The following is a 26152-nucleotide window of genomic DNA, read 5'->3' on the forward strand; positions in this document are numbered from 1 at the left end:
AATAATCCTGGAATGAAGTTCAAGTGAGAGTGTCACTCTGGAAAGGGAACAGGCCTTAGAACTTGGTATGAGTATTTCAGTGTATATCAAATAAATGGATTAAAAATGAAGGGTTAAACATGTAAAACTTGTTATCTTGGCTAAGGTGTTTGCAATGTTAGTAGTGGGTATGAATAAAATCTTGGATTTCTGTTTTCAGTGACTCCATTTTTTGTTGAGGATATGGGAGCAGTGGTACTGTGATACCACTGGATGGCATCCTATGTAGGATTCACAGAAGCCTTAAATATTCAGGTTGTCCAGATTGACAGGACATCTGTACAATTTTACTGCTGCTTTTTTATTTAACATATATCTCTTGGATGTAAAACTTGCTGAGGATTATGTCTAGTGCTGTATCCTTACTAGGATGATGAAATACAGGAAAGCCCATAGTTGGGGAAGCATACTGTACCTCAGGCACCTCATCTTCTACCACAGCATTCTTCACACCTGTTTTTGCAGTGAAGTAGGGGTGAACTCATTGAGCTACCTGCCCACCAGGTTGTCTAATATTACCTTTCACTCTCCTGTTGCAATCTGTATAAAATGATGTGGAAACACTGGGTTTTGGGGGGTTGTTTGGTCTTTTTTGGTTGCAGAAGCACACCGGCATCCTTGTCTAATACTATGTTGCTGTAATGTAAAAAAAGACACAAAACATGAAGCAGGATGGTGATACTTTTATACATTTCAAAATTTATTTATACAGCATGAGTAATGAAAGTTGGCTTAAACTAGGAAGCGTTTTAATGTACTTAAAACTACTTAACCCTCTGGGTGATAAATTAAAAAGAAGCAACAAGAAAAACTGCAGTTGAATTCATGTAGTTGAAAGGCAACATTAGATTACTTGTCCTACTAAAAACTCTGCTTAGTCCTCATTTAACAGTGAATGAACATTTGTAACCAGGAAGAGAGGTTCTAACTGTGGCTGTATTCTGGAGACACGGCCTCCCAGGCTGAAGACATCCCTCCTTGCCTTCAAAGAACATTGTCAAAAAATTAGGAATTCAAATCCTGTCGGATATGCTTTATTCCTTATAAAACAGCACACAACTGTCTTAGACAACTGATAAGTTTTTAGTGGTTTTGTATTTCTAACTCAATAAAACAGTCTCTTAAAAAGCCAAAGCTTCAGGCTTTACTCCATAGAGAGGAGTGTTTACTCTTCATTAGTGGTGATGTGAATTCCTGGACCATATGCAGCAATAAACTTCAGGAGTTGATGGTGACACTGCATGAGGTAAATATCTCTCTCTTGCAGGGAGTTTTCATCACTGAGGTCAAATGGAAATACAGAATTTGGTGCTACACATAATGCAGATGTGCCTAAGTAAAGAAGAAATCAAGACTTAGGCTGAAAGCACTTCGAGAGGAAAAAACTGTGACACAGATTACATAGTAATGCAGTCTTCTCTGTTATCCATTTTAAGTGTTAGATCATAATTCTTACCTTGTTTCTAGATCTCTGTGAACAAATGTGACTGTGATGCTTGATAAACAAAAAAAATCCCAACTCTTGTTTTCAGCTTTCCCCAGGAGGGAAATCTGTCCTTAGTTTAACCTTGACCAGTGTTAGAGTAGCAATGCCTCAAAGCAGCCAGCATGAAGGACAGACGTGGTGCTGCCCTGTGGCCTAATTGTGTGGAGCACTGAGGCTCAGCAGGGAAGCCAGCTGACAGACTTTTCCAATACCAGTCTTCGGCAGTGGAATCTCTGGGTTTTGATTTGAAATGACCTGTTACTGCAGTCGATACAAACTTTTTTCAAACTAACAAACGTGAATAGCCCAAAGCCCGAGTTGCATTATTTACCGTGTTTTAGGGTAAGAGATGACTCAAGTAATAAGATGGCAATCAAAGCATCTTCCTCAAGTACCGTCTGTCTTAAACTTAGCTTGGTATGAGCCTTAGACAGTGAAATCCTAAAAGATCAACATAAGCATGTCAGAAATAAAAAATAATGCAGAACTGAATGCAATGTGTATTGCCCTGTTTCAAGCACTTTGTAAATCAAAAGTTAACACTGAGGCATTTTCATACTTCAGCTGTGCAGTTATACTTACCACTGACAAAAGACATATTATGCTATGAAAGCAGTAGAAGTTGGCATATTATCTATTGTTTATACTTGTTTTGCTCTCATAATAAAGCTGTGGATATTTAAATCCCAGTTTTGTTTTTCTAGATAGCTTTAATAATGATACTTGTTTTGTAAATCACTGGTTTATTTTTTGCCTGGAAAAGTTCTTTGAACTTGGGTTTCTTTTGGCAGCATTACTATATAAGAGAAATGGCATTCATTATCAATAAATAAAATTCTTTTGTGCTTGAACTTTTCAAAACATGTCTTATCTAGATTTTTATTAAACAAGCCTTGACCAGATTAGTGCAATTTCTCTTTGAGACACAGGAGTGTTTCCCTTACTGTGAAAAGCTAGGACTCACAGAATTTTTAGTGCAGATGCTGATAATGTTGATCCATGAATGGAATCTCTTCTCACCCTGCGACTTGCAAGATAGTAGCCCTGAATGAGGTTCTCTGCTTCTGAACTCAGTTCAACATGAAGATTCTTAGCAAACAAAATAAACTAGAGAGAGGGTATACAGTGAAAATATTTAACTATATAAAAAAAAGAAAGAATATTTTTTCACACCTTTTAACATACCAGCGGCATAGTAATATAGGCTGGACAGTATTATAAAAACTATTGGTAGAAAACAGAGGCAGCTATCACCATCTGACTGCTGAAAAACCTGGCCTCGAACACTTTGAGGGAATCATGTCTTAATTATACTAGAGATACTGACAGTTTATTTAGAATGGAATATTACTGACTATAAACTTTTCTGGTCAAAAATAGGCATAGGAGATCTGTTCTCATATGAATGTTAACCTAGTAATAACCCTTTTAAAGCACTGGAGTTTCTTCTATTGATGATCCTATTAGTGCTAGTGGGAATAGGGGAGGGGGAAAGGACAGAAAGTGAGTATCAAAAATAAGTAACCAGAGTGTGCAGAGAGAACGCTCTGTTGCCCAAACCAGTCTGATATTCCCAAATGTAATGCATGTCTAAATTATTGTGTACAATCTGTTACCTCCTCGTAATCCTGTGTTCTGAACTGCTGTGAGACTTTGTACAGCATGGCCTCAGGATTAATGGCTTTTGTCAAGATGTGGTGTATAAGAGGAGAAGATAGTCGACAGGAAGGAAACTCATTGTATATCAAGAGCCCAAAAACATCTACAAGGTTAGCTGGAATCAAACTCACGTCCTAAAGAGAAGACCCAGAGAACAAAAACAATTACTTTATTTTGGGCTTTTGACTTGTAGAAACATCAGAGTGTTTTCTATCTAAAATATTCAATATCCATTATACTGCAAGATTATCCAATGGATTACCTATAACACTTAGTAAAATTTTGTTTCACTGATTCCTACTATTGGGAAAGCTACCTCATTTTAGAAGATACTTGATTTAAAGTCACTTAAGTTGTGACTTTTTTGGAAATACTAAGTTTAATTTTTTCATTATTTTATCGATTGAAATAATTATAAACACAAATAACAGCTGTAATACAATTCGTGTCATAACAAGGCATGTGCTTTACCATTTGTCCAATTAAAAAGTTTTCCTTTTGTATATGTTTCTTTGAGGAAGAATCCATATCCACAAAAGACCAAAAATTGGTCTGAAGTGAAATAGTAACTTGTTGGTCAGCTTCTTCTCCGTACTTCTTCCCAGGAATAAATACTGTTGTTGTTCTGCTCTCTAGCACTAGGATAAGACAAAACCCATCACTTACATGATAGATTGAGCTGGACTATAAATCGTAGTACCACACACATTATCTGAAACGATTATCAGTCATGATTACGATTTCACAGAATTTGCTGAGTTGGAATGGACCGAGACTTGGAACAGACCGAGACTTGGAACAGACCGACAGGGATCATCCAGTCCAACTCATGGCCCTGCCCAGGACCATCCTCAAGAGTCACACCACCTGCCTGAGAATAGCATCCAAATGCTTTGTGAACTCTGTCAGGCTTGGTGCTGTGACCACTTCCCTGGGAACCTGTTCCAGTGCCCAACCACCCTCTGGGTGAAAAGCTTTCTCTAATATCCAACCTAAACCTCCCCTGACACAACTCAGGCCATTCCCTTGGGTCCTGTACTGGTCACCACAGAGAAGAGATCAGTGCCTGCTCCCCTTTTCCCCTCAGAAGGAAGTTGAAGACTGCCCTGAGGTCTTCCCTCAGTCTCCTCCAGGCTGAACAGACCAGTCATCTCAGCCGCTCTTCACACGGCTTCCCCTCAGGACCCTCACCATCCTCGTTGCCCTCATTTCACTGAGTTGCCATGGCTAATGGATCTTGGTAGTGCAGCAAATACAAGTTTACAGGACCTTGGCTTTTTTGTCCTTACTTCTTACACAGACTCATTAAAACACCTTACAGATTTTTGAAGCATTTGAGGGCTGTAAGCTGGGGATCAAACCCAGCTGTGAATTCGTGCATTTGTTTTGTTCTCTCCCCTCATCTGTTTGGAGGTGGGAGATTACCAGACTGTAGAAGTTCAAGTTTATCCTTTTTATATGAAGATAAGTCTCCTATGTAACAGATGCCACCCTTCGCCAGCACAGCGCTGCAGGCTTGAATACTGGCACTTCCAGTTCCATGTTTATCTTTGGACACAGAAGGAAAAATTTCACTGGAAGGTGGGTGTCGTATGCCACGAGGGAGAAGGCATAAGCTGTAATTCAGAAGCCTGGAGGATTAAATAATTCTGTCAGTTTTAAGTTGTTAAATCATTGTTCGCTTTTAAAAAAATACCATACTTAATATGTATAAATACCATTATAAAGTATTAAGGCTCACTTAGAAACAACAACAGGAAAAAAAACACCCTTAACATGAAACCAGTGTCAAAACTAAATATTTAACTTCGAATGCAAAGGTAGAGCTCCAAGCCTTCTCTCCAACAGCTGCCAACAGGATGGTATTTCTTACGGATTAAACGTGAGGCAAACCACGGTTTGCAATATAAGTGATTTCTAGGAAATCAAAGAAGTCTCATAATAACCCCATATTGTTAACTCCTCTTTCTCTTCTAGAGATATTTTTCTAGTGATTTAAAAGGTTAGAAGATTAGTAATCCTGGCCATCTGGGAAAAATGAAAAGGCTGGAACTTCTAAGCTCTGCCTTCTTGGCTTACAACCCCACCTCCCCAATTCTTTTCGGAGAAACAAGGTATAGAATATCTGTTTCATCCCCTGTACTATGTTCCTTGGCACAGAGATGTTTGCAAATTGTCTGGTTCTGCAATCAAAGGTTTCTAATGATTTTAAGATGTCAGAGCATGGTTTATCCTACTGTTAATACCTGGGAGAAAATGATGGAGTAAAATTGGTAAGTATTAGTGAATAGGGTATCACACCAAGAGAAATATGATGTAGGCAATGCCTACTTTGACAGGCTGCTGACAGTAAAATACTGTGCACATGCAAGACAATACAGATTACAATACTGATCAAGATTTGCAGTGTGCAGCTGTTTTAATATTAACCAGATGTTTTGATTCTTAAAACACTCTGAGCTCCTGCTTCTCCTATGAAATCTTACTCTAAACCTGGGAGAAAAAAAAATCTTGCAGCCCACACTTTTTAAATCTGAACTTATTTCTACAGCTAAATTTTGAAATGGTCTAAGTATTTTTTTCCCACAGCATAAAATATTAGTGAATTTTTAAAAGAAGTTCCAAATGAAAATAAAATTCGTGTCACTTTCAAAAATCCTTTTCAAAAATAAAAGCCCTATTTTGATCTTGGGAAGGAGAAAGCAGTTTTAAGGTAATGTAATTTTAAAGCTGAACATATTGTACTTTTCTGCAGTGTATATTAAATTGTGTTAACAGTTTATAGTTGTACTAAGAGGTAAATACATAAAATGGGAAAATATAGAAAATTGTTTAGTTAAAGGCAACAATAAGTGGATTTATGGTGAACATGTAAAGATGTGCATGACTTCTGATACCTTTTCAGTACAGTTATTATGAAAAAGAGAGATACAAATGAAGTAACGATTTACACCCTGCTTATTAACTGAAAATGCTGATGGCTGGGAACCAGTGATGAAAAGGCTTCAAGTGACACAAGATTTGAAAAGTTTAGCCCTTTGTTTTTATCATCACCAGCTCCTGGGACAGTCTTCAGTTTTGATTTTAGAAGAATGTTTTGTTTGAGCTCTGCTGAACAGTGCTAGGGCTAAATTCTTCTTGCTATCATTATGAGAATGGTAAGAGGGTTTATTATTAGTAAAGTTCTGATCTAGATTTATCACTTGAAAGAAATAAAAATGTCTCAGGGAAAAAAATTGTTATTTTTACTAAGTTGGAGCCTTGCATTTCTTTTTATATATAGTCTCTAGCTTTTCATGTAAGACTGATGCTATTGTCTTTAAAAATACTAATTTTAAATTCTAACTTGTGTGAAAAATAAGGAATCTCTTTACCTATCAATTACTAGTGTGTCACTTGTCACAATCAACAGATCCAGATAATCTGCATTTTCTTTTTCACATGTCTGCACTAAACTCAACAGTATTGCAAGTTTAAGAGTATTGTAAGTGCCTGGTGGAACAACTTGAGAAGCAAAGATGTTGGCCAGGACAGCAGTAAACCTCCAGCATGAACTTGAAGTCAATGAGAGCAGATACTTAAAATTGTCACTGAGAAAAGAAGGACCTAATGGAAACAAAGTAGAGGTTAACAAACACATAAGAGAGACCTGTGCAGATATATTAGAACAAATCACTAGAAATTCTAGTCTTGATACAAAACTTAACTAATAGGTTTCTGTATTAAGCACAAATTCAGAATGTAAACATCTGACACTTAATTGTACTACTGAAAAGTAGTAAAAAGTAAAAAGGTTGCAGACACGATCTGCTGAAATTGATGGAATATGAAGGGAATAACAAACTCAAATATCAGGCTCATTTTATATGATTTCAAAGTACCTTCCAATGGATAGGAGAAGTTGGAAAGAGAAGTTGAGGAACTGCAGCGAATAATTAGGTAGTTTCCCAAGGCATGGAAAGCGGGCGAAAGCAGATATTATCAAATAACAGCAAGTACGCATTTCAGGCTGCAAGAGGAAAGTCCCTGAATGGTTTTGTAATCTGGACCTCTAGGGAAAACTATACCACTTCTCAAGATTTTGTTCTAGAAGGTTTTGCAACTTTTTTTCAGTCAGTTTTTAATGGAACTTTCTTACCATTTGGTTTACAGAGCTGTACACTATTTGCTTCTATACATGCAGTAGCTTGTAAGCCATTTTGTACACAAGCTGGAATTCCTATAATCCTGTAGTGGTTTCCTATTGTCATTTTATTGGCCAGTTCATCTAGAAATAAATAAAAATAAAAAAAGGAGTGTGGGGAGACGGGCCTGCAGATGTGTTAGGGCATAAAAATAATTTTAAAGACATAGTCAGAAAACTTCTTCACAGTCTGAACGTTTGATGTTATGATTCAACATCAGCAGAAAACAACGGCTGGATGCCAGATTGACCATAACAGACTAGAATAAAATGAAATGTACGATTCTAATTAATTAGTGCAAAAGGTAAGAAAGGCACACGGGGTGAGGAAAAATAGTTTCCTGATAAAGAAAATGGACGATGCATTTAGTTCTGCATCAAAAAGGAAAGGGACAGTTGTTTGCAAGTATGTGTTTCTACTTGTAAATTTCTGGCAACACCATTTTCGGTTACTGTTCCATAAAACGTCACAGAAAAAAACCCGACACGATAAAAAGGAGATACAGATTACACAGATTCCAAAAAGACACACAAATAGCTTTGTGAACCTTAGTATTTCTGTGCATCTTTTAAAAAAAAAAATCCATTTATTTTTTTGGAAATAGGAACCAACATCTCAGCCTGTGAGACACTGTCTAGCCTAACTGATCACTGAAACCACTGGAAATTTAATGCATGCAGCTCACCGAATCTTACCCATAGATTGTTTTTCTAGTAGTAGGTAGGTGATAGTAGAAGGATGTTAAATATGCATGAAGTTAGTACAGAACAGCATGACCAAAGGAAATAGAAAGGAGGAACAAACAAGTGACAGAACGTAACACTGCTGAGCTGGCTGGGAGATTTTCTTTTTAAATGGAAGCACAAAAGTGAACATGAGAGTTTTGCTGTGTGCACTCTGCAATCACCTGTGCATACTGTTTTGTCACCTACTGAATTTTAATAAAATTAAGGGGAGGAATACATAAAGAACTGCAATGTAAATTATTACTTCCACCATTCTATCCAAAGAAATGGAACAGCAAGTAAAATGCAAGGGATTATTACAGTTTGATTATAAAACATTTTTGACAAAACTCTAAAATTCAGCTTACCTCTCAAGAAAACTGTAAATGGCTGAATCCTAAAATGTGATTTATCATTGGAGTATCCTTTTAAAGCATTCAGAACTTTAGCATCGATCATTTCAACTATTTGTTTATCTTTCAAAACAAAAGCAGAGAAAAAAGTTACTTCTCTTGAAAACATTTTTTTAAAATGACTGGTTTATTCCGGGGCTTTTCCCACTTAACTATTTTGTTTACTTATTGTGTAATAGAAATAGGAAAGTACCAGATCTGAAAATAAGATCACATAAATCCTACCACCAAGTACTCTAAATTTCATGTCTTCCTGCAGTGGTGAGGAACACAAGCTACACACAAAATCAGTCCTAACTGTGGCAGACTCTGTAGCTCCAGGACAATGCACTCTGATGTACCTAAACCCTAAAAAAGAAGTAATAATTTACCAAACATTTAGAAGGCAGAGCTTTAATTTTAAATTTCTCATCAAGAACAGAAGCGATTAAAATACTGGACAGTGAAATTCCATAATTATCGTATGTTTCTTCAGATGAGCCTCCACTAAAAGGAGGCATGTAATTTGTTGTGGCGTGACCACGAGATGGCAGAATTTCCTACTGCACATTCCCAAGCGGAACGGGTTGGCCAGGCTTCCTGAGGAGCGAGCCACTGCGGCTACTGCCTCGCGTGGGAATGGCATGCGATATGGAGGTACGTGCCCTCGTAAAGATATCTGTATGATTTATGCTGCAGCCTCCAAACTTTGGGATTTATCATCTCTTTTAGAACTGTATGGTCTGTGTTGCAGGAGGAATCGAATGAAACAGCCTTAAAAACACTTAAGGCCTCACCCCACGAGCAGTTCAGTACGAGCAGTTCAGCAGTATTACTCCAAGAAGTAGTTCCACAGAAGGTCAGCTACTCGTTAAAGCAAACTTGTTCTGTGCTTGAAGCCTTTGCCAGCCACTTAAGCATGTTGTTCTGTGGTATTTTTATGTAATCAGAAACACAGTTTCCAAGGGAAAAGGTATTTTACTAGTTTAGCTCTTTTACTCTGAAATATTTTGGCAACATATCTTTTCCCATAAACTATCTTCAGCATTAGGAAAAGGGATTGCTGGCATAGCTGTGCTCCGAAAACATTTAATAATGCTGAGCAAGGTCCACTGCTTTCAATGAATAAAAACCCTACTGTGCTTATTCCAAAAATGTATGCATAATAAAACTATATAGGAAAATACCTTTTTTATGTTAGGCTTTTAATCTCTTGTTACCAAATTTATTAAAAAGCTTTTGAAGTATTACTGATTTTTATTTATTTTTTTACTACCTTCAGAGAATGGACAGGTTTCCTCAGTACAAAGAAATCTTGCTCCTTGTGTGTATTTTGTTACGGTTCCCATTGCAATCACTATCCCTTCAGACATGTAAAATCTTTGAGATGTGTAATTAAAGGGATATGCAGAAAGACTCAGAACATAACTTGGTAAAGGTGGCAAATGCGTTGGCTTCAGCAATATACTGATCTAGCAAGAGACACAACTGCATTAATACAATAAAAAATATTTTTATTTAAAACTGCTTTACTTGCCACAGAAAAACACACAACATGACATCTAAATATTAAAAAGCATTTTCAGAAACACGGGGAGAGTAATTAGTTTTCATATTCATATTCGCTCAAAATTCTTGCAATATGGCTGGGTGGAACTTCCAGCTATTTTTAATTAGAAATAATACTACAGCCAAAGGAAAATGAAAACTTAATACAAAAATATTTGTTAATACTTCACTATACTTAGAAGATGTAAGATCTAAATGGAGAATGCAGACTCACCTGGGCCTCTGTCTGCAATTGTTCAATTAATGATAATGTCTTAATAGCTATGAAGCATACCTATGACAGAAAAATAACTTCATTTTAGAAAGGAAGTCTTGTTAAAATATAGAAGCCATACTTTTTTCTACTCTTCTATAAATGTACACTTACTGACTGAAAAATCTGTGCAGCTTGTAGGGGATTATGAAGAATATAGTTTCCAAGAATTGCATCCAATTCAGCAATGTCAGAAGGATTTATTGAAATAATGAAACGATAAACAGCATAACTTTGCTTTGAATCTGCAGGAGCAAAAAGCATCTTAAAATAACAGAGACTTGTGTAATATTATGTATCAATTTAACAGACTATGTATTGAGTAATACCATTATATCTTTTGCAATCCTGCACAAATTTCTGAAGACCACCACTTCTGTCAAGGTAAACAAGGGCAACTTCTCTCATTTTCTGTATTTCAGGATCCATCTTCCAAGATCTTTGCACTCTTTCTCAAACTGTGGGTATAAACTGTGAAAAAATTGTTAGAACTTCTACTACTACTAGTACTATTGGTATATATTAGCAAATCCACACTAAATAGTCTATTTTTTAAAAACTATGCAGTTCTTTAAGGATTTTATGGCTGGAGCATACTCCATTCCTAGACTGAATTTCTGAGGAATGGTCTGGGTTTTTTTGTTTGCTTTTTTGTTTTTCCCCCTCATTGAATTATTTCACTCTTCTAATTCCCTAAACCATGAACTTAAAGCTTGCATTTAATTTAACCTTCCCTCTTTATTTTATAGGTATAATCAGCCTATCAAAAGTAAGACTTAAAATTTTATTTCCCTTATTTGATAAGTCTGTCATAGCTGTTAAAAGTGTGAAACTGGGAAACATCTCTTCTTTAAAATCTCTCCTACTCTGCTGTTACCTCCTGTAGCACCCACTTAAGATGCTGATCTCACAAGCACTTATTTCCATCCATGTACACAGAAGATCAATTTTGATTCCCATAGACAAAACTTTTGCAATTACAAAACTGTTTTGGAGGCTGACCATGATCTTCAGTGCTGTTTTCATTGTGTATTACCCACGTATCTGCTTTTTTTTTTTTTTTTAAAGCGTAGAGTCCCATACCATGAAGCACTGTTTTGCAAAATTCAGAAGAATTACTAAGGCCAAAATACAGCATTTTGTATATATGCATCTGTTTTACTGTCTTACAGATTTTCTTCTGCAAAGTGCCCTTTGTCCTCTCTGTAGATGACCAGTATGAAACGCCATTCAAATCTTCAACAGTAAGGTTTAGCTACCTGGTAAAGGATAGGACACAGGATTACTGAGCTGATGAGGAATCAAAGCTCATAGCATATGGAAGATCCCCGGCAGGAGTTCACAGAAGTGGCTTCAGGAGGACAAACAGATCAGCAAACCGAGAGAGGAGTAACTGGTTTCCAGCACAATGTCAGTGTGGCAGCAAGGTAAACCCTGTGGCCTGAGAACTGTATGCTGTGGGCTGGGATGTGTTTAGTGCCTGAAGTAACAAATTATAAGCACAAATTGCAACAGAATTTATAATACGGATTTTATTTTTTCCTGCTTTCCTTAGGATTACTCCTGCACAAATCTTCAGCAAGAAGGGATTAAAGAAACACACACAGAGATTCACTGTATTTTCCTGGACCCTGTGTTCCCTGGCCTAGAAACACAGAACACCAAACACAACTAGCTATGGGCCCAGCTCACTGTGCACTGAACAGTCATCACCTAAGCTTCAAAAAATAAAGCCTGACTAGTCCCACTACCAGGGTGACCGTGTTCACCAGCGTCCCCACAGCCAGCTAACCCCATTTGTGACTTGGCGTGGATACCCATCACCTCCCATCTGGCTTCAGGCTCCTGCCGTCAGCACCCCTTCCTCACAGACCTCACAGACTCCTCCACCAAAGTATTCTCCGGGCTTCCCATGCCCCCTCCTAAGCACTGCTGGAGCGGCAGCAGGGCACTGGCGATGGGCACTGGTGATGGGCACTGGCGATGGGCACTGGCGATGGGCACCGCGGGGCCGGGGCCGCCCTCCCCACCGCGGGGCTCGGGCCCCGGCGCTGCTCGCTGCGAGGCGCCGCTGTGCCCGCGGGGAGGCGAACGGGGCCGTGTGCGAGGCGGCAGCGAGGGCTCCACAGCCGCAGGACCGGGCTCCTGGCGCCGCTCCCTCAGCCTCTCATCCAGCGGGAACGAGCCCCGAGCCAGCGGCGGCGCGGGCTGGAAGGGCGCCGCAGCCCGCTGGGCTCAGCGCCGCAGGGCCACGTCCCCAGGGCAGCGCCTGTGGACACTCCCAGTCCCCAGGGAAGGCAAACCCAGCCCCATCCCACACCCACAGATGCCCGAGCCCCGCTGCCACCATCGGGGCTGGCTGGCTCTGCCCCAGGGGGCACATGGCTAATGCCTCCACCCACGGGCCCGGCAGGGCATTGCACAAGGGTCATACATGGAAAGCGTACATACCACACATATTTAACTGCTTGGTTTTAGCATGCCAGCCACCCATAAACTTACCTCCTGAGAGGCTGCTTCTGAACTCTATTTCTGTTGTATTTCAGTTAACACTTTTACAACCACTGTGCATTTTCGTCAGTCCGTCTTCCTGTGGTCTCTCTTGCTTCCCCCTCCTAGGCCAAAAGACCGGAGGGCACAACTGGCAGCACCATTCCTTGGCCTCCACAGCACCTCCACAGCAGAAAGGCCTGCTCCTCCATGGGGTGCTTGGGTTCTCTCCCTGGAAGGGGAGGAACAATCCCCTTTTCGCTACAGACCTGCATTAGTCACAAAAAGGCAAACTTAACCTTCCTTTACTACTTATATGCCCAAAAAGGAAGGGAGCACCAAAGGTGGTTTCCTGTGCAGGTTCAGTCTCCTCTCTAGGCTTTACCAAGTGCTTCAGATGTCACTTTTCAGCTCAGCCCTGGGTGAAGGGGCTACAAACACTCCAAAGGTGGTTTTACTTTGAAAACCACCCTCATGTGCTGAAGACATGTAGAACAAGAGCAGAAGTACTGTAAGGCTTTACTGTCTGATGTTGTACACAGAGTCTGTTAACCTTTAGTAGACCTGATCCAAAGAACTTAAGTATTTCAAGTAATGCATTTAACATGTTCACACTTCACCAAAAAGGCAAAATCTGCTGAAGGAAAAAGCTTTATAAGCAATATTAAAAAGCTTAATAAGCAATTATTAAGCTGCTCTCCAAGAAATAACTTCAACTACCACTGCCATACTATTTTCTTAAAGGGAAAAAAAAAGAAAAAGAAAGAAGGAAAGAACCTCCAAATTTGTGACCAAAAGAGAAAAAAACAACCCCCTTACCCAGTCAGGCAGCTAGGTATGCACATCTTGGAAATAAAAGATGAAAATTAAAGAGTGCTATCTCCCACAGCAACAATTTCTGAAGTATCCCCTCTCCTTCCCACTTCTCTACAATGGTGCCAGTACCTTGCCATAAAGGGAAGGTAGTTACAGTAGCCACAATAATTTCAGGAGCACACAGAGTAAAAATTCAGTATGAGAATGGATACTTCCTTTCCTATCATTAATTTCTGCTTTCCAGTCCAGAGACTGATGTTAAAAATATATGTTAAAAAAACCCAAACCAAACCCCAAAAAACCCCAAAACAAAAGCAACATTAAGGCTGTTGCTTCCAAATGATTGTAACTCCAAGAACACTATTCATGTAGTTGTTAGTTGTCCTGAAGAGGCACATAGCTACTTCTGATCCTTGCAGAAGAGAACTATGGAAAATGAGGGCCAAGTCACCACTCCTTTCCCACAAGTGCTACAGTTCCTTCCATCCTTCCATGCCAATGTCAATTTTTACTTCTTTAACCCAATCACTCCTTCCAAAACCTCACACAGCAACTGCTCAGCACCACTTCACCACTATGCAGGAGACTATGCTATAGGAGATACTCCTTGAGATAAGCAAGGAAGCCTGTTTTCTTTTCCCCTTACCTAATGTTTCACTGTTGACACAACATTTATTTCAAAAGAATTATGATTCAATACACTCTCTTCCCCTAGGTTCTCAATTTTTATCTATCTTGATGTAATATAAAGAGTAGTTATCTTAACTGCTTATTTTGTCAAAAACAAGATGATTTAGATACTGAAATTCATGTAACATTCATTCAATTTATGTATTATTATGATACATAAGTATCTTCTCTCAAATCAAGGCATTTAACTGAATGTATTTATGAACAAAAAACCACAGAACATTTTTGAAGTAACAGACAAAAATAAGTTGTTATTTACAAGTAATATATATAATAAACTACCATGATAGGCCTTTATACACTGTAACTGCAGTCAATTTTTGCATTGTTTAAAAAAATTTCCTTAAACAGAAATTGTTCAGAATTATCTGTTTGTCCATACATGTGTATGTTATGAGAAATACAACAGCTTTTCACATTTTTAAAATTATCAGTGTAATTTACATTCCACCCCCATACCAAGTGAAGATTTAAAAATGGTGCAAACTGGAACAGAAAGACAAGTAGCTATGGATGCTGAAATACAATCAATTTGGAACACATTAGTGTTTTAAACTACAAATCCATGAGAAAAATCCCTAATATTTGGCATGATCCCCTCACCACCCACACCCAAAATGTCAAAGCAAGATAGCCTTTTAAAGTAATGGTGATTGCATATTTTTATATCTTTGGAGAAGCAGAATTTTAACCAAAAATATTTCTAATGTAGTTGAAATATAGACATATTTAGCTCAGGAAGGAAAGAAAAGTAGAACACGTAATAAGTAATGTTACCAGATCAATCCAGTTAATTTGTTCCATCCTTGCTTTGAGTTAATCCCCCATACCTCAGATAATCCAGTTGAGCCAATGGGTACTTCAGCAAGAGCAAGAATCCAGTTTTACATGACCAAGTTTTCATTCCGCAGAAGTCCTTTAAGAACCTTGGTCCTTAACTTATATTAACCCCTCATTTAAGTGCTGACAGGTAAATTAACACGTTTCAAACTGTTAACAGGGAAAACATTTACCTTTTTTAAACCAGGATATACAAAAGACAATTTGCATAGTTACAATTCAAGCACAAAGTCACTGTAAATAAGTACAAAAGCATTTATAAATTTACTAAATTTGCTGCTGTTTGTGCCAGGCAAATTAGATAGGTCTGAATGTAAACCTGAAGGGATTGAGGAGAACAGTCAGTGTTTTTGCTTAAAAATACGTAGAGAATGCTTTTTAAAGGTTTTAAAAAGTATTTTCTGCAGCAGGAACAAACAGTTCAAATCCCAAAGAAAGCCATCCAAAATGCCCAAATTCCTCCTATACAGCAGAGAAAGTTTGTTCATAGGTTTCAAACCTACATACAAAACGAGGCACTAGTTACGCTAGTTTGGAATGTGTCCGTAATCCTAACATTTCAGTTCACCCCGAGACTTCCAAAACTTTATTCTCTTCTAACTTCCTAGGAAAACATATCTTCAGAAGGTGGTGCATAAGAAAATCCAACAAATGCATCATCTGCCTCTAGAACACTGGCATTAATGATGCTGTAATCAGATGAAACACAAACTGAGTATGGGACCATTTCTTCTGTGAACACTGCATCAAAATTCCCAATATCGTCTGGTCCAACCTAGAAAACAGTAAGATCTGTTAGTTGTCATATAAATACGGTGTTTTAAACGTGTCCTTGTCCTTTAGATTCCAAATTTAATTCTCAAAGCTGTCTAGTCTATGTTGTTCTTTCCTATTTAAATATAGGAAATCTAAGGAAGCACACTGAAGCATCCCTAAATATAACTACTGAAGAGGTGCTTTTTTCTTTTAGGCTGGAGTTTGGGCCGAACCTGATAAACCCAGAAAATATGAAGAAATGTCTCCTTCTTAAACGATTGTTAAGGAGATGCAAACACTAACAACCCTCCAAAAAACCCCCAAAACACAACAAATCCAACAAACCAGTCAACGTAAAAACAATCCCAAAACCCATTTAAAAAAAAAAAAAAAAAAGCCAAACCACACCGAATTCTTTTCCTCCCTTTTCCATCAATAATATTTCAAAGTGCTAAATTCTAGCAATGGTACTGTTAAGGTAGATCAAGCAGCTTCCCAGGGAACACCTAAGAACTCAACATAGTAATATTTAGTCACAGAGAGAAGCAACAAAACAGCTAAGGGTTCTTCAATGGCCACAGGCTCAACAAAAAGTGATCCTCTGATGTGACTGTAGGAAGGATTTCTTCCCCACTGCTGGTCCCACCTCGCCTTGAGTTTTTGGACAAGCAGACACAGGTTGACCCAGTTTAAACTGATGGATGGATAGAGAATATTTGCAACTAAGATGTAAAAACTATTCAAAAAGCAGGAAACCAGTCTTTTGGGAAGTCTTTGATAAATTATCTGTACTTTTTCTTCGGTCTTCAGACCCCACAAAAATTGGCAGGAATTTGACAGGAGCTAGCAGAAGAATATGGGATCCATCAAACTGAGTTTTAAGTAAAAGAAGATAGTATCATGGCTCAGAAGCGTGACTGCTCAAAAAGCCAGCCAGCACTCAGCGGGGGGATCCAGGGATCCCATTCTTCACTATTTGGAAACAAACACTCTTTGCAAATAGGTGAGCCTTCAAAAGCAAAAATTTGGCATGTATAAACTAAACCAGCACAAGGCACTTACCACATTAGGATTAAATGGTGGAGGAATCTTCTTCTGAAGAAGATCAGTCCAGCTGAGGGATTCAAAAAACGGATGCTTTTGAATTTCAAGCTGCAGTAAGGAATAAAGATTTTAGATATTTTGGAAATGCATCCTGTGCATCACAGTAACTACTGCTTCAGACTACATGCCCATAAGCAAGACCTTTATCAGTTTGTTTATTCATAGTTTACTTTGCAATAAAAACTGTAGTTGGTGGAAACAGGAATTAAAATTTTTTAGCCTGCCTCTATAAACTGGTTTCCTTTTAAGATCATACTTTCTGCTTTTAAGCCATAAAATCAACAACATTGAAGTCTACCATACAGCAAGAATGTTTTCTGTTGGTATCTGCTCCTGCCTTAAAGTTTTGTTAGTTTTTGTAGATCATACCACTATCTGAGAAGCAGCTGCTTCAACAACTCTGCAATGTGTTTATTAGTTATGAAGCAGCAAACAGCTATGCTAAATTGTTTCATCTTGCTCCACTCTGTAAAAAGTAAAATAGTACGATCTAAATGTTCGGTTATAACGTTAAGATTGCAAATAAAAGACTACAAAGATTTCACAGTTAATGGATGGAGTACATCCTTCTAGATCATTCCTCATCACACAGTTCTGAAGACGCCTATACTTTCTCACATCAACTTCTTCAAAACAAGGAAATAAAAAGGGGGAAAACAGAGACAGACATGGCAGTGCAATCTCTACTCCAGCTATTAATCCACTGCTGTGCACATGAGTTTGGTGATGGTCCTTTAAATGACACAGGGCTTGACAGATCAGGACACCACTTACAAAATCTTCCCTTGCTCCAAGTCTGCTTTGCCGATCTTTCTCCAAAAGCTCTTCCAGGATAGACCAGGCTGTGAGACTGATTCCTGGGCGCAAAACCAGGGGTTTATGAAGAATATTATCGTACATCTCAGCAACATCACGGCAGTAAAAAGGAGGCTAAAAAATATAAGTTCTACATGAATTTGAAGTCACAAGCAAAATTGTGTTGTATGATCAGTAAATGATTCTATAAGACACACAAGCTGTTAGCAGTGGGGAAATCTATTTCTTCTTACACACCGCTAACTTGTAGTTCAGTCATCAACATTGCCACAACTTTACACTTGGTAACTTCCCACCCACACACCTCCTCTCCTACTAACATGTTCTCACACTCAGAAATAGCCATGGATGCCATCCAACTTCAAAGCTCCTATTGAACTTGCCTGAAAAGAGCATGAGAGTGGGAAAACAAATCTCTTTCCCTATTTACGGTTCTATGGGAGGAGATAAAACTCAAGAAAACAAAAAGAACAGATTGTTACTGGAGTAATTACATATGACTAAAAGCAGCATGGTAAGATTTTTTGTTCTAATGCTGCACCAAAAGCTAGGAAAAAAAATGAGAGACCCAAGTAAGAAAAATTCTTTAAATTTCATTTATTCAAGTACTTGACACAATTTTAAGTTAGGTTTTTTATTGGGTCTTATCGCTGTTGATTCAGTTTGCTCTCACACTAAAGTGATGATGACTGTCTTCATCAGAGCTAATGTCTACAATTTTGCTTTTTGGTGAGCTGCTGGACACCAAGAGATAACAAAATTCAAAAGGGAAAAACATCTGCTATGTTAAGTACAAGACAATCTGTTCATCCATTTAAATGGAGTATTTCAATATTATGCAAAAAGTTAGCATCTTTAACAACACTCGAGGGTTACTTAAGACAAAAGGGGTAGAGAGGAGGAAAGCAACTCCCACCCTCCACGTATCAGGTACATACCAGCCCATAAAGCATTTCATAAAGAACTGCGCCAAGGCACCACCAGTCTACTGTGTTGTCATAGGGCTGCTTTTTAATGACTTCTGGTGCAAGATACTAAACCAAAAAAAAAAAAGAAGGATTTCAGAGCATTAAGCCAGCACAAATAAAAACCAGGTTTTAGTCACATCACAGTAAACACCTTCAGGAAAAGCTGCTTCATCGTAACAATTGCAAGACTGCAAAGTATTTATCTCCTTCAACAAACCTAGCAAATAACTTCATCATCATCATCTGGTCGTTTACCAAGTAGAACAACAGTTTTCCCAACTGAAACGATACTTCCCACACACTATTGTTTTTTCAAACTACTTTGACACTTCTATTATGAAACTTGTTTTACATTTCAAATAGGTTGCTGCACTGTTGCAGAGGGAACATCTCTCAGCAAGCCAGGTGACTAGCCATGCCTATTCTGCCATCCTAAGCCTGTATGCTCCCCCATCCAGTACATAAAAACAAAACGAGAAGATATTCATGCTGCCTCAAATCTATCATTAATGAGAAACTGTAGGACCTATATTCAGTTTCGTTGTAAATCTAGATGAGGGCACGAGTTGCTGAGTTACAGATTTTTGTCAAATAAGTATCCCTTGCCTGATTTGTCAGAAACATCCAATCTACCATACACTGAATGACAATAACTGGTTACAATCTGCCTTGCACAAAATCTGCTCAGAGCTTACTAACCCTACACCACAGGGACAGCCACTTCATAATACAAGACCATTACTTGTGAGTATATAGCATAAAATTACTATTACTGAGCATCATCTGTGTCCCTATCTACAGCACAGTTTCTAACCTCTCAAAACAAGAGGATGCTCATTTCTATTACTCTAGTATTTAAATTCTGACATTAATTTACAAATAGATGATAGCATTGTCCAAAAAGGCACAGACTGAAATTAGATCACAGTTTAATTATATCAGCATTTCTCAAACTTTCTATATATGTGAGTGGTTTGTAACTCGTCTATCGGTGACCCTGGAAAAACAAGAAAAGCAGCTGAAGTACTTTGAAATCAACTACTAAAGCTTTTTTTTTGTTTTAGTTCAAATGTTTCTGCTAAATACTACACCTCACTCATCCTTCACTGCCCACAAAGGTCTTTTCTGTAATTTAAAGTATGTCTATCAAGTTACCAACGTTATTAATGTTGGTATTTCACTGAATCCCTCATATGTGTTCAAGACTTACAGAGTTTAAGTTTCTCAGTGCAGTTTTCTCAGTAAAAAGACAACAGAGTTCAATAACTCAGTCAGCAAGCTCAAAGTTTCATGCATATGCAATAACTTGCTCAGGAGTCCCTGATACTAATTCCCTGTAAACTTGTTAAAAATCAGTGGTAGGATATGGTAAGTACATTCATGCTGACAAGTCTGTAGCAGCTATTACACAAGCTAACTGTCCTTTGTCTAGCCAGCATTTAGGAGACATGGCAGGAAACAATGTTTGGAAAGGGCTGAAAAAACAGAGGAAGGAAGAGATGAGTTATGGCAATGTGGGCAGTACACAGCAGACATTTATTACTGCGTATTAGTGAAAAGAACAAGGAATACATCTGCAGGAAGCTTGTCTTTGGTTTGGTTTCATGGAAGAACTTGTTAAAAGAATGCAAATCTCCCAACAGTACAAACCACAACATTTTATCTTCCAGTTACACAAATATTAATAACAGTCAGCAGCCATTAATTACTACAGAAAGCCCCACAAAGGTTGTCAACATACTTCTGGGGTCCCACAGAAAGTTGCAGTGGTATCAGAAGTTGCAATCCCTTCTTTACAAAGTCCAAAGTCTGTCAACACAACATGACCCTGTTTAAGAAAGAATGGTGTTTTAAAAAGAGAACGTGCTCAACATGTGGATACACAGAAGTGTCAATTTTGTGAGCAAACACAGAAAACCAAAAATAATCTTGCATACTTACTAGTGAATCTAGGAGAATGTTTTCTGGTTTTAAATCCCTATTTAAAAAAAAAAAAAAAAAAAAGTATTAATTCCAAGCAGCAGTCACAAGAGCTTTGGAGGCAAGGAGTTTTATTTTTCAGCTGAAAGCTTCAAGCTTTGATGAAATTGTCAAGTTCAGGTTTCCCATAAGATGATTTCATGTAGTGGTTTTTATCTGGTAATTTGTCCTATTTTGAACTTCTGCAGGAGAAGGATACATTTCAGACACATACCTGTACACTATATTTATGGAATGTAAGTAGCCCAGTGCACTGGCTATTTCAGCAGCATAAAATCTGGCTCGGTGCTCAGGAAAGGAACGTTCTCTTTGTAAGTGAAAGAACAGCTGTAAATATGCAAATAGTAAATAAGAATATTACACAGCCAAAAAAAATCAGGTTCATAACAAGTAATTTTAACAGTAAGGAGTAACTTATTTTGCTGTCCACTTTTTTTTTTTTTAAATATAGAATTAAATAAAATCGGTTTTGCTGCATGACTTGTCATTGCTTTACTCTCTTTCTCTCTTCTCTTTTGTAGCTCAGAAATGGATAAGTAACTCAAACACATTCTCCTAAAATCAAGACTAGTCAAAAGGAACTAGAATAAATCATTAAGCTGTGAACAGAAGTTGGCAAGACTAAACCATGCAAGAGGACCTCCTAACAGACTATAACCTGATGTCAAATAAATAATCTTTCAGTTCTGTTAATGCTTCTATTAAAGTTTTGTATAATTATTTATAAAACTGTATTCTGAAATAACCTAGATGTAGATCCCTTTGGGAGATGATTCCACAAATTCTTTCAACTACAGAGAGTTGACTGACTTCAAACCATTTGAGCAGATAGAGAAGTCTAGCCAAAGATTAAATAACTAACATAAAGATTAAACTATACTACAAATCCAACTTCTAGATATTTTAAGAAAACTTTTTCTGTTTTCTGTCTACGAAGTTTGTGAAAAACTAAAAAGCCATCCTTGCTTTCCAAGCACTTGATTCAAATTTTAGTTTGCCCGGAACAATCCAAAACTAAGCTGTGGCCAGGAATTAATTCAGAGTAGAGCAAATGAGGAGTTTGCTAATACAGTCTAAATAAGATGACAGTAAATTAGACAAGAGAAAGGCCCATCTTGTCCCAACTCTGACACAATGTAATAAATTCAGTTGTCAGTTTCCTTCCTTGCCCTACTGAAATACAAGCATCTCAGCTAATGCAGATGCAAAGACAAGACAGTGTTACATGGTGAAAAATGTCAATATAAGATTAATTTGTAACAAGGGTAAATTTAAGTAACTGTGGAATACACTGTATCTGACAACCATGAATAAATTTAGATTAAAGTTGTCAATAAGAGGAACAGAGTCCATACAGCTACAGAAGTCTGCAGCAACAGCAAATAATAATAGGATTTTCAAAATCGGGGGAATGCAAATCACAGCCCATTGTAAAGGATCATTTTGCTCCTCCCACCTAGAATTAGCAGAGTAGACAGACTCAAATGCAAACAAACCCACCACATACCTCTCCTCCATTAACAAAATCCAGGACAAAGTAAAGCTTTTCGGTTGTTTGGAATGAGTAATGTAATCCAACCAAAAATGGATGTTTCACATTTTTCAAAAGCACATTACGTTCAGCCATAATATGTTTTTGCTGTAAGAAGTAAAGGATCAATAAGTAAACAGGAATGATTTTGCAGTTAAGGGAAAAAAGAATGGAGGTGGGTGGATAAAGGGTATTTTTCTTAACCTCTTTCCTATTGAGAACGATTTTTTTCTGCAACACTTTGACAGCATAGTATTTCCCATCCAGTTTTCGTTTTGCAAGAAGAACCTGTGAAATTTAAAAAAAGATGAAGAAATGGGATTGTTGCAGTTCACATTCTATTAGTAATAATTTCATTATTTCAGCATAACTGGAAAGTGTTCATGCTATTTTTTCACCATACAATTTCTTTGCTTCTAATATTGTCAATCAACAATATAACTGCAAATAGAGTGAGCTTACAGTTCAGTAAAAATCTGTCATGATAGTGGTATCATGAAAGACTGAATTATAACATTTATTTTCCATGACCTGCTAAATCTCTATCAAAACCAAATTCAGCTTTTTTTTGGAACAAGTTTTAAAGATAATTCAAAGAAAAACAACAACATGAAAAACTGTCCAAAAGCAGAGATTTCAAGACGGATTCTCTGTGGCACTTCATGAAAATATCAATATTTAAGTCACTTTTCAATGGGCTGTTGCTCATATTGCTCCACAGCATCAGGGGTTTCACAAAATAATCCACGACAACAAGAGGAAAAACATGATTCGTACTCCAGCTGCTGCATAAGCACAGGGGTACCTCCCTTCCTCTCTGGGGGAAACAGAGGATCCCTATTGCTCTTGATGAGAAAAGGAAACAGTCCCTTTTGTTACTCCCAACAAGTGACTGAGGCAGCCAACAGCCATACCAGGGGAAAAAATGGCAGGGCCATAAAGCAGCAGCAACTGGGCTCCAATACAACAGTTTATGTGCCACCCTAGGCTGACACCACTTCTAAAACCTCTGGCCAGGTCTCCAGCCGACAGCCACTATACATGAGAAACCAGCCAGGTTTCCCTGCACCAGGATAAGACAGAGAAATAAAAGCTCACCTTGCCAAAGCTGCCTTTCCCAATAACTTTCAGGAAATCAAAGTCTGTTGGTTTAGCACTGAAAGATATTTAGGAAGGAGACAGGTCACCTGGGCAGAAATTACAAGCTGTGCAGCAGTCTACTAGAGCATTCTAGTTGCAATGTGAGGGCAACAGCCTGCTAGTACCCTCCTTTTCCTCGTTCCACCCAACACTCAGGCTTCTGCAGACCTGCCCTTGGAGATACCTCCTCTCCATTTTGCAATTCCATTTTCCTCCAGGGAAAGTGTTCAAGTTGCATCCTTTGAGTTTATTTATAAGTTTAGCATTAAGACGTAAAGGAGAAGCAAGACTGTTCTTTTATTCTCCACAGTCTAGCTTCTTGCAATTCTTAAATCTCCATTTCCCCATTACTCTTCCTGCAGCTTATTTCTTATTTCTAGAGGTCCAAATGGATTCTCAAGCTTATGTGAGGGAAGGAAGGACCAAGTTTGATATCTGTTCCCTCTTATTTATTCCATTCTTCCCTCTACCCATTCCTCCTTCATTTTAAATTTCAGTAAGAGGAGGGAGGTCCTAACAGCTGCCTCTTCTGTGTGTGTATGTATGAATTCACTCAGTTTTTCCACTTCCTAGATCACCACTCCTTTCAGTTTTTCCCAGGATCCCCTTACTCTTTCCTGAATACAATTCTGTCAGCAAAACAATTATCCATGTTTTCAAATTCCAAAACAACAGTTACATCACCATACACCTCTCCACTTATTGTCCCTGAAGGGAAGTACTCTTAAAATTAATTTCTTACTGCAATCTATTAAGCACTTCCTCCTGCTAGCCCAGAACAAATCTGTGAGGAAAGGAAAACCAAAATAACAGTGATCTCCTAGATGAGGAAAGCAGATTCACACAGAACTGAGAACACAAACTCTACTGAAGACACCAAACTGAGAAGTGAGTTACCACTGCAGTAAGGGGGTTTGTAGCATCAACAAGGTGAACTGGTCCTTTGCCATGCATTAAAACAAACTTGTTTTCAGAAGCTGTTCATATTCTTAAGCTGTGGGACTGTTCCCAAGGTCAGTTTCACTTTTCAAGTTTTAAAATCAACTTTAATCTAATTTAGTAAAAATAAAACATTTACAGTAAATTGAATTACATTTTAATTCAATTTAATTGAAACCTACTGAGGATTTCCAGATGGTCCCAAGTTGATATTCTGTGAGGTAGAGTTTAACTGTTGGGAGAGACAAAGAGGTTTATTTGTAATCCTTTTTTTTTTTTTAATTCTTATATTTCAACCAATACTAATTTCAAAATATTCTACTAATTTGCTCAATCCATACTTCTACACTTGTTACATTAGACATTTGGAGAGATCTAATATCCACATTGGGAACTTCAAGTTGAAATATTTTGCCATCATCACCTTGCCATAAGTTATTTCTCCATACATCCCATTTAAGGATGAAGGTCATAAAATAATTGTGTCCACAAAGGGCAAAATCAGAAATAAAAATTTAAGAGTGTTTCAACAAACAACTTCTTCCCCATTCAGAACTTATTGTTTTCTGTGAATTCTATGAATATTTTTTCTGCCTTGTATTCCAAATTTTCCACGATCTTACTAATAAAATAATTTTAAACCCACACTGTTGTATTATAATTAATGTGCTTTTAAAAATACAAAAGTGAACATTTGTTCCACCCCAAGAAAAACACTACCAACCGTTTCTATCCTGACATTAAAGGTTAAATAACTCAATTCCTGGAATGCCATGAATCCTACTAGTACACACCCAGGTAGAATTTGTTAAGTTACAGGGAGCAGAGGAAGCTGCTGTCATTTAGGTAATTTTCTCCGTTTTGTTTTTGGTTTAAAAAGGCAGTATTCGTACCCTCATTGTGGTTCTGGACTTTATCAGAGAAGGATAAACTGCACTCAAATACAGGTCACCTGGGGCCGGGCTGGCAGGCAGCACAAAACCAGAACTCCTACAGAAGCAGAGAATGGCCTGACAGCAGAAGTGGATGCTTCTACTCACTAATATGAGCCAATAGTACTGGACAGTTTTAAAAAAGCTACTGTATAGAAGAGGTTTTTTTAAAGCTTGCTTTTGTTCCTTGTTGTTTGGCTTCATCATTTACAGTAACTATGAGAAGGTGAATTTTCGACCAAAAAGTATGGGGTCCAGGCCACTATGCATCAGCTCTCTTCCTATTTTTGAATTTGTTCTGGCATGGCACATAAGTAATTTTCCACTGAAAGTTAAGATCATTCCACATTACTTAAAGTACCTTTCAAAGGAGGAGGAAAATGGTATTTTATAACAGTGTCTTTGGAAATCAAACTTTTAGAACACACTAACTCTGCTCTGAATCACACACAAACCAAAACAACTCTTAAATCTTTAACAGGGGCTGAATAAGAAGAGAAGTACTAAGATCACATTTGTTGGCCAAGTAGTAAGCCATTGAGGAAACAAGCTTAAATATGGCACTTCTGCCTTCCTAGAAACACTGCATTTTTTCAAACAGCACTGTTTCTGGAGGCTGTAAACTAATTTTCAGAGAATCCATCCCCAGCCATATAGTGGCTTTTGTGACAAAAGAAGCTTCAGACCTCACACAGTGTTACATGTGAACTGAAATCAAATCCATCCTTGCTCCTGAGTGACTTTTAGAAAGACTGCATTTTTTCCCCAGAGAGAATTCTATTTCTCCCCTTCTGTAAAAAAGAAGAACGCACAAGCAAACAAAAAGACAATTAAACATTCAAT

At 37.9% G+C, this 26152-nt stretch overlaps 2 protein-coding genes across 4 annotated transcripts in view; both read right to left on the reverse strand.

Annotated features, from left to right (window-relative positions):
• Positions 1–888: 888 nt before the first annotated feature.
• MCMDC2 (minichromosome maintenance domain containing 2) lies at positions 889–11562 on the reverse strand. Of its 2 annotated transcripts, XM_050318587.1 has the most exons (14): positions 10637–11562; positions 10422–10552; positions 10269–10328; positions 9762–9957; positions 8732–8854; positions 8458–8569; positions 7323–7495; positions 6559–6790; positions 4610–4815; positions 3656–3822; positions 3142–3318; positions 2490–2632; positions 1857–1966; positions 889–1371 (listed from the first exon to the last, which is right to left on the reverse strand). In XM_050318587.1, the coding sequence occupies exons 1-14, from the start codon at positions 10734–10736 to the stop codon at positions 1205–1207; spliced, it is 2097 nt and encodes a 698-aa protein (XP_050174544.1). In that variant the 5' UTR covers positions 10737–11562; the 3' UTR covers positions 889–1204. The 2 variants fall into 2 exon arrangements, with proteins under 2 accessions (XP_050174544.1, XP_050174553.1); XM_050318596.1 differs by having other exon boundaries at positions 1263–2632; positions 7323–7451; positions 8462–8569.
• Positions 11563–14534: 2972 nt separating this feature from the next.
• SGK3 (serum/glucocorticoid regulated kinase family member 3) overlaps positions 14535–26152 on the reverse strand; it is a 56632-nt gene continuing 45014 nt past the window's right edge. For both annotated transcript variants that reach the window (XM_050318524.1, XM_050318532.1), the window contains exons 7-17: positions 24560–24609; positions 23397–23454; positions 22503–22586; positions 22275–22406; positions 20982–21094; positions 20729–20765; positions 20529–20615; positions 18758–18853; positions 17778–17933; positions 16962–17051; positions 14535–15918 (exon numbers count right to left, since the gene is read on the reverse strand). In XM_050318524.1, the coding sequence (XP_050174481.1) occupies positions 15748–15918; positions 16962–17051; positions 17778–17933; positions 18758–18853; positions 20529–20615; positions 20729–20765; positions 20982–21094; positions 22275–22406; positions 22503–22586; positions 23397–23454; positions 24560–24609 (1074 nt within the window). In that variant the 3' untranslated portion in view covers positions 14535–15747. The remainder of the gene's footprint in view (positions 15919–16961; positions 17052–17777; positions 17934–18757; positions 18854–20528; positions 20616–20728; positions 20766–20981; positions 21095–22274; positions 22407–22502; positions 22587–23396; positions 23455–24559; positions 24610–26152) is intronic.

This window comes from Myiozetetes cayanensis, unplaced genomic scaffold, assembly GCF_022539395.1.
Source record: "Myiozetetes cayanensis isolate MyiCay16 unplaced genomic scaffold, myiCay2020 scf1, whole genome shotgun sequence".
Classification (NCBI taxonomy): domain Eukaryota; kingdom Metazoa; phylum Chordata; class Aves; order Passeriformes; family Tyrannidae; genus Myiozetetes; species Myiozetetes cayanensis.